Source organism: Podarcis cretensis, assembly GCF_951804945.1.
Source record: "Podarcis cretensis genome assembly, chromosome: 17".
Classification (NCBI taxonomy): domain Eukaryota; kingdom Metazoa; phylum Chordata; class Lepidosauria; order Squamata; family Lacertidae; genus Podarcis; species Podarcis cretensis.
This window is the reverse complement of record NC_137187.1, coordinates 18414529-18427531: the sequence shown is the minus strand read 5'-3', so window position 1 is coordinate 18427531 and position 13003 is coordinate 18414529. Positions and strand designations below refer to the sequence as shown.

Here is a 13003-nt window from a genome sequence, read left to right as displayed (position 1 = left end):
AACACACTCCTTCTTGTCGGCCAAAGACAATTAATGGCGGCTGGAAGACTACTGATTCCTGGCAACTGACTTTCTTGTTTAGCTGCCAATGAGCTGTCAGCTTAGGTGAGGGAGAATGCAAAATAGGTATTCTGGTTTTGAATGTTCTACAGTCCTCAGTCTTTCAGATGAATAATCTTAAAACGGGTCAAATTGAGGCCCTTATCCAATCCAGTAAAATATTAGGCGCATGAACAACCTGTAACGGAAAATGATATAAAATTTGTTTCGGTTTATGTACATTTAAAGCCTCGCAATACCACTTTAAGCCATCATGGCTTCCCACAAATATTATGGGGAGCTGTAGTTTCCTAAAGGTGCTGAAAGTTGTTAGGAGACCCCTGCCCCCCCCGAAGCTAAAATTCCCTGAGTGGTTTACCAGTCATTCCCTCTTCCCAGGGTATTCTGGGAACTGTAACTCTGTGAGGTTAATAGGTCAACCTACCAGCAGGCGGTGCTGAGAATATATGTCTTGCCCCAGGCCCTGGCAACCCATGCTATGCTACTGCTGAGAGGGACTCTAAAAGGTTTTCACGCAGGAGTTTTCCAGCCTTGCCCTACCCCAAAGATGCCAGGGATTGAACATGGAACCTTTTACATGCAAAAGAGATGTTCTACTACTGAGCCATGGTCCTTCTTCAGCTTGAATCTGGAAAAGATGGGGCAATACTTCTGCTCTCATTCAGTTTCTTGCTTCTGTAAATGAGCTGCCTAAGAGCAGGAAGCATTGCCACTCGCTTTCACTCTAGCAAGAGCACAAGTGAAGAAAAACATTTTAATGAAAAGCTGTGGTTTGGGTTGCATGTTTACATCTACTTAGTGGTTTTTAGGAGGAGGGGAAACAATAAGAGTTCAATTGTAACCCTGGAGGGCCAGATTAGAGCATTGTTCTGCTAGCTGCCTGGCATCTTCTCAGTTTTCAAAAGATTTGTGTGTGTGCGTGTGGTTTTGAGCAAGAAATGATTAGAGTACATTTCCCCCCATCAGGCAACGAAAGCATCAAAGTCCCTTTAATTAACGTAGATACACAAACTTCATAAATTTATCAGTACAGAAAGCAGAATTCTGGCTAATCTTCCTGGAAGGTGGCACATAAGCCTTGATAAGAAATTAACAGACTTTCAAATGTAATAAGAGAATAAGGCAGACTGGCTGCAATGCTACAGCTGTTGGTTGCTGTCATTGGGGGAGACACTGTTTGGCATGCTTTAAAAGATCAAGCAGTAGATGAAAAATCTCATAGAAGTGAACACTTCTCTCTAGGCACTCATGTGATTGGTTGCCACCCATACAGAGTCTTTTTAATTAAAAAAACCAACAACCCAGTATTTTAGTAATACATTAAATGAGCTACATGCATACACTCAAACTGTCCCTATTTACCATGGACAGGAGACAGGTGAATGGTACCTACTTCTCTTCCTTGGTTTCCCTTTCAGATTAGTGTCTAGAACAAGGATGGAGAACCTGTGGCTCTCTCCAGATTTTGCTGGACTCCAACTCCCATCATTCCCAGGCAGAAGACCAATGACTAAGAATGATGGGAATTGTTGTCCATCAACATCTGGAAGGTCATGGCTTCTCCATCCCTGCTGTCCACACAGGTGGGCAGCACAAGTACGAAGGCCTAATTTTATGCAGGCCTTGACCTAATTCCTACCCTCCAACATTTCTCTGATGAGAATAGGAACGTCCTATTCAACAACAACCACCTTATTATTTATGCTTCACCCGTCTGACTTGGTTAACCCAGCCACCCTGGGCAGCTTCCGACATATATAAAAACATAATAAAACATTACACATTTAAAAGCTTCCCTGTACAGGGAAGCTGCCTTCAGATGTCTTCTAAAAGTTGTATAGTTACTTATCTCCTTGGTGCTGGGACTGTGCCACACCACCAAGTCCTATTGCTGCTCTTAAGGAATTAGGTTTGCACCCTGAGACCTTCAGGAACAAGGTTATGCATCAATGAAATAATATTTATAGAAGGGTTGCCATCCTGGATGTGAAAATTGGGAAAATTGGGCAGTTTTAAACATACAAGAAAAGCACCCCTTTCTTCCATCTACTTCACACTCAGTAGCTTTAGTTTTGCAAATGTTGAAATAAACATTAACCAGAGGCCTGCAGCCCAAACACTGCCCGGTTAGTTCCAATCAATTTATAAAATCCAGTCTCCGTCCCACCCCCAGCTGCTTCTTTGCCCTCAGGATTGCCAGGAAACAACAGAAGCCACTACTGAAAAGAATGACCTTTCGTTGGGATATATTTATAAGATAGTAACCTAGCTTAGATAGGCTAGTTTTAACCTTTGAATTTAAGTAATCCAGGATGCTTTGATGCAGAATGGATTCTCCTGCTGGTTTCTCCTCTTCTCCCCCTTGAAACAACCACCACACAACCAGCCTTGCAAAAGGTGAAAATAACAATTTACTCACTCCGAATACTTGTTGAAGAGTAACAGGTGCAGCAGCAGCTTTGTTCAGGCAGACTTAAAATAGTAATTCAGTTACAAAGACATACTTTAGTCTCGCTTAAGCTGGTATCTGAGCATGTAGCTCAGACTCAGATGTCCTCACATTGTTCACTTGGTGAATAGATGAAGAGGTAAAGACAGAGAGGATGGGCCCAGGCAGGTAGGACAATATATATTGCTATGCCCTCCTGCTGTCAGGGCCCAGTGGGAGTGTCTCTCACAGGTTTCTGTCTAGCAAACTTACAGGTAATTTCTGTGAGCTTCAAGTCCCATCATGTGCCTATCTAGCAAACATGAATACTTGGTTTGACTGCACTGACTGCATTCCACATCTTTCAGCACAACTGTCAGAGACCAGACGAGGATTACAGCTCTGAAGAGGAATGGTGGGAACCTCCCCTTCTTCCTGGTCCTGGCCAGGATGCTGAAGCTACTCAGGAACAGTGGAGCAGCATAGATTTAGATAACTGGTTTGCAGAGGGACATAGTTCTGAAAACAATAGCTGGGCAGAGCTGAGTGGGAAACAGCTAGAAGCAGCAGAACAGGAACAGAGAGAGATAACTGACTCTCCTTCACTTGAGAGTGTCCAGCCTCTCTCTCCCAAGGCAAGGAGAGCTGATAAGGTTGCTATGCAGAAGACTCAGTGGTTGTGAGATCAGGTTGCAAGAAGGAGAAGTGATGATGACTCTGGGAAGGAGGTGGAAAACTTAATTGGGAGCACCTTCGCTCCAAGAATGGCTGCTGTGTTCTTTTGCTGTGATCGTTAAACACTCTTAAAATGGTAAGGGACTCTAATTGCTTTGTTCTGCTGATGCACAGCCAAAGTGGGGGCGGAAGCCATTTCTCCAAAGCCTGACAACTCTTAAAGGCGCAGCAGTCATATATCTAGGAATACTAAACTCCCAGGCCTGCAGCCCTGAGCCCTCCAAACCACCCTTGTGAGACCCCCTTTCATTCTTTTCTCATCTTTCCTTTCTACAGTGCCCTTTCTAGCATAATTCCCTTTCCTTCACTTAATCTTTCTTTTATGTACCTACTCAGCACTCCACTGCAGACCTTCTTCTCTTAAGTTTCTCTACCTTTCCAGACCTTGCTCTGTGTGAGGTTTAATGACCGACAGAATTTTTTTCTTTCCCTCGTTAAAGTTGGACTGCCAACATTCAGACAGCTTTATTTCCAGAGCAGGGGAAGAATTTGCAACTGTACAATCAGTATCAAAGGCAATCAGTATCAAAGGATTCACCGTCACACATGCAATGCTAGAAAAATTGCCCACCGTCCAAAGTTTTCAGATGCATTCATTTATTTGGTATTAGTCAGAGAGAGAGAGAGAGAGAGAGAGAGAGAGAGAGAGAGAGAGAGAGAGAACTGGCATCTATATTCCAAGAAGGGTTTTTAGTCTCATATTTCCCATAGTTTTACAAAGGCCATCTCAAGCTTTGAGAGCAGTGCACAATAACTTCAGGTAAGATGGAAAGGGACTAGTTTTGTTGCCTATGAGAAAGCAGCAGAATCAAGAATTTGGAAGTCTTGGAATGGCTGTTCCTTCATAAGTATTCCATTGCTAAGAGCAGCCAGCATCTCCAACCAAACCACCACCATACAACACCAAGCCATATATCCCATAACAAAATGCAGCCTCCCTTCCAGTTTCTGAAGACAGCCTTCCTTAAACAGCTTCTCCGGCTGGCTTACGTCACCCTTGCAGTCCAAATAAGCCTCTTTGCAACAGCTTTCGGGGGCAAAGACATGCCCAGCTTGGAGACGAGTTGGCAGCGCTGCCGTCCAGTCAGTGTAGTTGTCGATTCCGCAGCACTTCAGCTGCTTATGGATTGCATCAACAGCCCTGTTGCTACGGTGATGTGAAGCAGTTCTGTTGTATTGGCGAAAGAAGTGGTCCATGCTGTTTTTCAGTTGATGGCCTGCTTTGACACAGTAGACATGGGTCATGACGGTTGAAGATGCCTCTAGGCAGAGAAGGACCAACAGAAAGTACATCAAAGTCCCCTGGTGAAGGCGAGAGTTCTTAACTGGGGCGCATATAGCCAAAGCACCGGTGGGGACCAGCAGAAGAGCAGCCATGATGGCCAGCCAGCCTGGCACAAGGAAGAATCTGTTCTGAAAGAAGACTCCGTAGCTTCTGTAGGTGAGGATTACAAACGCACCACCAAGGACTAAAGCCACAGCAGCTCCCCAGAGAAGGAAGCCAAGGAGCGTCAGCACAACTTTAGCTAAGGCTCTGCTCCAGGACTCTGTTATGCACATTAAGGAAGGGTTAAAGCTGGGATTAAGCTGTACCCGCTTCATTTTTGGAAGGAATCTTCGCTATAGCCACTCAAAATCTCAGTCTCACATTCTGTGGAGGTCTCTCCATATTTCTGTGCAGGTGATATGGAGGGCCTATCCCAAATTCCTGGTTAATTAGCAAGCAGCAAGTCCTAGTGCTGATAGCTCTGCATGGCCCTCATTCTGGAAAAATATACGGTCCAGTGCAAATTTAAATAGGCATTAGGAGTTTTCTTATGTCAGGCCGGATTATTTGGCTTTCGCAGGAACCAGGGTCATCTCACCTCCCTGCAGATAAATCAGAATGAATGCTCTTTAAGTAGCCAACACTAAGTAATCTCCCTGCAATCAAAGCAGGATAAAATGCATAATAAACAGGTCATCTGGAAGTGTGCTTTTGGAGGTTGATTGTGTGTTGTGTGAACAAATCCTTTTTATTTGTCTCAGCAAGCTGTTGCCTTGACAGGAGAACCTTTCATCTTGTACCATGAAGAAGCTATTGTTGTCAGCTGAAACATGCTGGGCGTGCTATTGTTTTACAAGGACAGTTATTTGATTTGATTTGATTTTTTTAAAAGAACATTTTTCCAATGCTATTTTGAGGCTTTGCCTCTTCTTTTCTTTCCTTTTCTTGGTCTTAAAATCTGCCGCCTGCCAATTTTAAGGAATAACTTTAATCTTTGCTCTCCATTCCCCACCCTACTGTGACTGTGTTCCTAAACCCACTTACTTGGAAGCAAGCGTTCTTGAATTCAATGAGACCTCCTTTCAAATAGATGCACGTAGGATTGTGCTCTTGGTGGGCAGAAGGTTGGAAGTAGCTACCGTAGGATGGAATCCACTGAGAGCAGTCAAGTACAACATTCCTTGTTTTCCTAGAGTGGACATGCAAGGGAATGTTTGGTCCAGCCAGTCAAAACTTCCTGTTCCTCCTGGCCTGGAGCACCCTTCCTTGCATGTGACTAGTGGGTAGGTGTGACCTTTCCAGACCTGGTAAAAGGCCAAGGCATGTTACCACTCTCTCTCTTCTCCATCTTCCTTTCAGCCTGTGAACTTCCCGGACTGCTAACTTCAGTCACTAGGTCAACCCACATATGGGGTAAACCTGTTTGTATATGCTTGTAGCTTTAAGCCTTAAGCCTGTCTTCGGGGATCACACTGTGCTCTGCCTGATCATGAGTAAACTTTCTTTTTATTGCTTATGAATAAGACTCTGCTGTCTCTATTCTTTTAGGAGGGATTCAAGGGGTCTTACCAGGAAAATATCAGAACACATTTCAATCTGGATTGAATTGCGTATTGTCTTAAGAAACTCACACGAGTTTGCAACTAGTTTTCTGTTGTGTAAAGAGGAATGCACTCTGCTAAGTAAAGGAACTTGATAGCACAAGTTAGGAAGGATATTAATAAACAATATATCCTCTCCTGCCACCCTGAACATTGCCACAGCTACCTTCTACCAGGCTAGGCTATTTGGTTATCTAGCGTCTACTCTGACTGACAGTGGTTCTCTGGGTTCTTCTGGAAAGGAGGCTCTTTCAGTCATGATACAAAGGTTCTTGAGAGCAGAAGCAGTAAGGACTACAAGGACTACACAATCATTCAAGCCTGCTAACTGCTAACAGCAAACTGCTAAGTCACTGTGACTCGCAACTCATATTGAGTGATGACTCATTCTCCCTATAAAAGTAGTCAATGTCTCTCTGTGTGTCTCAGCCAGTGTGTGTGTTGTGTTGTTGAAGACAAGAGTGGCTCCAGGACTCTAGTAAATCAGTAACTAAGACTGTGCCTCTGTGAAGAGTCAGATAGCTGCTATGAGCACTCTGTGTATGCTCTTTAACTATGCTGTTTATGAACAACTTTATTTTCTTCAGTTTCATTCTGTTTATGAAGACTCTGCTTTGATTGATTTACCACTGCGTGACACATTCCTCATATCTGCTCCCTGCTCCTTTCTAACTGGAGTTGCCAGGTTCATTGGAGCTGGAGCCTTCCACATACAAAGCCACAGTTGGTCCCTCCTCCTGCCCTAACCTCAATGCTGATTTCTAGCAGATGTGCAAGTAATTACAGAATGAGGGCCAGACCTGTGAGGCAACTTTTTGGTGGAATCCTCACATTTGCAGCTTTGGCTAACTGCAGTGTTTGTGATCCACCAAGGTGAAATTAGAGCAATGGGTGTTTGATAAACCTCCCGTTTTAATCCTGACTGGTAAGATTGCCAACTGATCAGGAAAAGGAATCTTCTTAGCCAGCTCTTTTGCTTGTAACAGGAGTTTGCTGTGCAGAAATCAGCAGGCAAAGCTTTTCAAAGTACAGGGCTAAACTTTCTCATCTACAGATCTCTGTTCATCAAGCAGCAGTTAAAAGCGGAATGACAATAAATGGCTGAAAAGTTGGCAGCTCTGCAGCCTGCGAGGACAGACACAGTAGGCTGTCAAACACCTGGCTGATAGATAATGCGCTTCTTTCTCTTTTTCTGACGCCCAATAGTTTTGACAATAGCTAGTAAAATCACTAGATTTTTTAAATATATCTCATCTTTCTGTAGTGGCTGGCCTTGTGCTGTGCTGCTTCAATGTTTTTCCTCTGTAAGAGATTTAGCATTAATTGACAGATTTTAGGAGCCTTCCTGGATCAGGCCAAAGGCTCATCTAGTTGAGCATCCTGTTCTCACGAGGGCTAGCTAAATGCCTGTAGGAACCCCATTAGCAGAAGCTAAGTGCAAATGTCCTTTTCTTCACCTGCAGTTCCAGAAACAGGTAATCAAAGGATGCTGTTTCCAACAATGGAGGTACAATATAGCTATCATGACCAGCCCTCAGCCCTCCAAGCTCTCCTGTTTACTGTTTTACATTAAAGCCACTGTTTGGTAGTGACTACAGCTGAGCCACATTTTCTGAACTGACCAGGAATGGGAGCTTGGGGTCGTAGTGGGATGCTTGATTGTGATGTCGTCCCACGGTGCAGCGGCTGCGGAAAAGGCAGATTCCACACTAGGAATAATTGGGAAATGAATTGAAAATAAAACTGCTGATGTCATAAAGCCATTGTACAAATCTGTGATGCGGCTGAATCTGGAATTCTTTGTATGGTTCTGGTCTGGAGGTGTTGGAATAGATTCAGGAAAAGGCAATGGAAATGATAAAGAGGATGGAGCGACTTTCCCATGAGGAAAGGTTACAGCTTTTAGGACTTTTGAGTTTAGAGAAAAAGTGAATAAGATGTGTTAAGACAGAAGTATACACGTTTATGCCTGGCATGGGGAATGCAGATAGGGGAAAGTCCCCCCCCCCCCAATAACATTAGAACTTGTGGACATTCAATGAAGCTGAATGTTGGAAGATTCAGTGCAGATAAAAGAAAATACTTCTTTATGCAGCACATCGTTAAACTATGGAACTCCCTCCCATAGAAGGCAGTGATAATAATAATAATATTTTTTTATTTATACCCCACCCTTCCCGGCCAGAGCTGGGCTCAGGGCAGCTAACACCAGTAAAATTACAATTAAAAAACCCCAATTTAAAATACAGGTTAAAATATAATTTAAAATGCAGCCTCATTTTAATAGTAGCCCATAGATCAAAACCATAAGAGGAGGGAAACATAAGGGTCAGACTGGGTCCAAACCAAAGGCCAGACAGAACAGCTCTGTCTTGCAGGTCCTGCAGAAAGATGTCAAGTCCTGCAGGGCCCTAGTCTCTTGTGACAGAGCGTTCCACCAAGATGGGGCCAGTACTGAAAAGGCCCTGACCAATCTAGCCACCTTGCGACCTGGGACCTCCAAGGTGTTGTCATTTGTGGACCTTAAGGTCCTCCGTGGGGCATACCAGAAGAGGCCACAAATGACAACACCAACAAACCAACTTGAATTACTTTAAAAGAGGACCAGACAAATTCATGATGGCTATGTTCTGTCTCCACTGCCAGAGGCACTATGCCTCTAAATACCAGTTGTTGTGACTCTCAGGTGGGCAAAGTGCTGTTGAGCTCATGCCCTGCTTGTGTGCTTCCCAGAGGTATCTGGTTGGCCACTGTGAAAAGAGGATGCTTGATTAGAGGGGCCATTGACCTCATCTTGCAGGCTCTTTTTACATTCCATAGTTAAGCCTCTGGGCAAGGGCCAAGGTTCACACATTACACGAAGCTGTAGTTTAATACACTGCGGTTTAGCATAATATGTGAACCAGGCCATCTTGCAGGCTAGGATGAAAGTCTTGATCCAGTTTGTGTCCCTTGTACGTGAGTAGATCAGCAAGTCCATTCCATCTCAAGTCTGTGCTGATTTTTTAAAGGAAAATTCCCAATGCTCCTTCCTTCAGCTTTCTCCCACTGATGCTATGACCCAGTGACAGCAGAAATATGCCGAAAATACCTCCAAGTCTATTGGCAAGTGTACTGTATGTTTTTTATATATATATTATTATTGTTGACTCCACATGAAAAGGCTCCATTGCTGCTGCTTTCTTTTCTATTTTCCCTCTTCCCTCTCTGCTCATAAAACTTAATGAGATATTAACATTTGAATTACAATGCTCTTTATTGTTAGCTCATTCTGCAAGCTTTGAAAGGCATTTGAAGCCTGAAAGGAGCAACACAGCACCTCGAGGCTGTTCCACTGTGGGCACTTGCCGTTGTCTCTCCCTGAATAGGCACGAGAGAATTTCAGCCATTATAGAGGCCTAAAGGCTGCAGTCTGTCTCAATATTTCCCAGTGTGTGATTTCTCATTCTGTTCAGTCTGACTCTCTGGACCTTGTAAAAGCAGGTGTTGGGGAAATGCGTATCGGTCTCCCACTGTTTACCATCCCAATACCCTTTTGAGTTTTCATTATTTCCATGTGTGCTTTTCACAGAAGGGGGTGAGAAGAAAGAACTTCTGGAGAACCTTCAGCCCTCCAAGTGTTGCTGACAGGCCATTGGCCACACTTGCTCGGGCTGATTCTGCAAGCAACAGCTGGAGAGCCAAAATGTTCCTCATATCTGCTTAGCATTATGTGTGAACCGGGCCAAGGAAAAACCCAGTTATAGGTCTGTACAATTCGATCCAGGAAATGGATTTCATTGGGAATGTTGGGCTCAGTCTGGGTACCAGAAAGTAGGAGCGATTGGAGGAGAAGAAGAAGAAGAAAAAGAAGAAGAGTAGTAGTAGTAGTAGTAGTTTGGATTTGATATCCTGCTTTATCACTACCCTAAGGAGTCTCAAAGCGGCTAACATTCTCCTTTCCCTTCCTCCCCCACAACAAACACTCTGTGAGGTGAGTGGGCCTGAGAGACTTCAAAGAAGTGTGACTGGCCCAAGGTCACCCAGCAGCTGCATGTGGAGGAGCGGAGACGCGAACCCGGTTCCCTAGATTACGAATCTACCACTCTTAACCACTACACTACACTGGCTCCTACGACACAGTACTTGTTTATTGCAGTTATGTTCCACTGGGGAATCTGTTGCCAATGCCAAGAAAGTGTATCTTCGGTTACCCCAACACCTTTCTGCTCAGGGTACGTTATGCAGCTATGTAGTAAATATTTGTATGGCATTAAAGCCTAGAGGCCTCAGCTGACATCACCTCTCGTTTCAGTTAGCTATGGGTGCATACATCCATAGGGTGAGACAGTTCCTGCCCCAGTGCATTCCAAAGGACACAGCAGTTGGGGAAAGTGAAGCGTCGACACTGAGGCTCCTAAAATTTGCCACTCTGAATTAGGCTGTTTGTTGTGAAAGAGGTATTTTAAGGACAAAATCCTGGGGGAAATGTATGGTAAATAATTTAAAGCAGTCTCTGCCAAGATGACCCTCAGGGTCCCTTCCAACCTTACAATTCTATGTTTCAAATAGAGAGTGATGCAATGAAGATATAATTATATACAGTACCTTGAAATTATACACATATCTGAGAGACATCCTTACAGATATGAGTGAATACTGCCCCCTCCATCACACACCATCACTTTAAAATGTTTTTAGTTCTCTTAACATCCCTAAGAAGTTTCTCCTTTGAAGTGTGCCTCAGAATTCCACTTTACAAATACATAAAGCTCCCTTGAGCTTTACCTCAGGATTCTTCGTATTTCATCCAAGAAAGGTCATGAAACCACTGAATTCACATCCAAATTTCACATTCAGTGAAGCTGTGTTGAATCAGGGCTGAACCAAGACAATTTTCTGCCTAAGATGGAGCAGGAAGCTGTTCTCCCTGCCCTTTAGTAAAGCTGCGAAGTATCCATTATTGGGGCATCTAAGGCAGAAAGTCCAATAAGCACCTCTCCCAGGAACTGAAAATACAATAATACTAAATTCAGTTATTAACTTTTTGCTGCCTGAGGTAACTGCCTCTCACTGCCTAATGGTTGGGACACTCCCCCTATTGTAAGAAATGTAACTTTTCCTTAGCCAAATTCTTTTCACTTCCTTCAGGTAATTTTGCCTCAGACAATTGCTTTAGGTGACATTTGGTGTCAATTCTAATTCTGGCCGTGTATCTACCACACACTCGAAGCATACACATCACCAAAGAACGATGGGAACTATAGTTTACCATTCACAGAGCTGCAATTCCCAGCACCCTTAGCAAACTACAGGATTTGTAGTGTGAGGGGTTTTTTTTTGGGGGGGGGAGGTGATTTATATGGTGTACAAAGCCTGCATATTCAGCCCTTACAACCAGTTAAGGTTTCTTTCCTCCCATACTCATTTTTTGTGCAAAATTAGAATCTCAAAGGTCCATGGATCAACTTTCTCAGCTGAAGCTCTAAAGCCATGCAACATTCTTCCCTGGCTGCATTTCAGAAGCATTTTAAGATGCCACCATTCCTTTTGGATGTGTTCTCAGTGCTGTGGGAGAGGGGAAGGTTGCTTTTCTTGTCAATAAATTTTGGAAGGATGCATATTGTTTATGTCATAAGATTTTTATGGTTCCGTCTTAATGTATTAGGTATTTGTTTGGGGGTGTCTTTTTTTTGCACCATCTTGAGCTAATAGATAAGGGGGTATAAAAATCAAGGAGGAAAATTAAATTAGAATAGCCTCAACAGTTTCTTTTCCTGTGACAGATCCGTCTAACATGATGAATGTTGTCCTGTTTTCTCTGGGGTTGTTTCTGCATATGAAATGATGGGGGCTGAAATTCAAATGCAAATGTAATCACTAATACAGCTTAGATAAAATACTTTCTGATATATTGCTGAAAGCATAATCCCTCATGTTAATAAAATAGCTAGCACACTTTTTTGCATTTTTGTACCCGTTAAAGATTAATAATGAAGTGTTCTGATGGGAGAAAGAGGGTCAGATAGGTCCATCACCACAAAGTACATTGGATTTGTGGCACACTTGGCCTTAGTAAATGTGTGTGAGAGAAATTCAGGTTGACATCTGGACCGACATCAAGCTGGTTTCAACCTTATCTCATAAGACGTGGATGCCACCTCAGAGAACTAAGAGGAAATGTCACAACATCTTGATGGGACAGGAATATAGCATTTAAGACAGCCAGTTGGGCTTTCATCAGTACCAAACCTTTTGCAGAGACTCTGTTTACCACAAAAAGCCAGCTAATCCTTCTGGAGAGACAAGTCATGCAATTCCACCCAGCAGAAGTGTGTGAGCTGCAGTTGTCAATGAATTTAGTACAGTCGTACCTTGGAAGTCGAACAGAATCCATTCCGGAAGTCCGTTCGACTTCCAAAATGTTTGAAAATCAATGCATGGCTTCTGATTGGCTGCAGGAAGCTCCTGCAGCCAATCGGAAGCTGTGGAAGCCCTGTCGGACATTCAGCTTCCAAAAATAGTTCGCAAAGTGGAACACTCACTTCCAGGTTTCGATCGCTTGGGAGCCAAAACGTTTGAGAACTAAGCTGTTTGAAAACCAAGATACGACTGTATTTATCTGTTAAAGCAAGGGTCAGTAACCTTGGCCCATCTAGATGTTGTTCAATTGCAACAGCCGCTTTGAGACTCCTTAGTGTAGTGATAAAGCTGGATATCAAATCCAAACTCCTCTTCCTCCTCCTCCTTCTTCTGGAACCTGCCATTAAAATGGAGTCCTAGAAATCATCTAAGTTTCCTGAGTATAGAGAAAGTAAAGGTAAAGGGACCCCTGACCGTTAGGTCCAGTCCAGTCACGGACGACTCTGGGGTTGTGGCACTCATCTCACTTTACTGGCTGAGGGAGCCGATGTAAAGCTTCTGGGTCATGTG

General features: G+C 43.6%; 1 protein-coding gene and 1 long non-coding RNA gene across 2 annotated transcripts; one reads left to right on the top strand and one right to left on the bottom strand.

Moving 5' to 3' along the window:
• Positions 1 to 3803: 3803 nt before the first annotated feature.
• Positions 3804 to 7850, bottom strand: LOC307206467 (tetraspanin-3-like). The gene is made up of 2 exons (XM_079959775.1): positions 7714 to 7850; positions 3804 to 5092 (listed from the first exon to the last, which is right to left on the bottom strand). Exon 2 carries the CDS (start codon positions 4823 to 4825, stop codon positions 4013 to 4015), a length of 813 nt encoding a protein of 270 aa, XP_079815901.1. The 5' UTR covers positions 4826 to 5092; positions 7714 to 7850; the 3' UTR covers positions 3804 to 4012.
• A 75-nt stretch (positions 7851 to 7925) lies between these two features.
• Positions 7926 to 11691, top strand: LOC307206606. Its single transcript, XR_013834409.1, has 3 exons — positions 7926 to 8019; positions 9663 to 9837; positions 11516 to 11691. It is a non-coding gene; the product is annotated as an uncharacterized lncRNA (long non-coding RNA).
• Positions 11692 to 13003: the final 1312 nt, after the last annotated feature.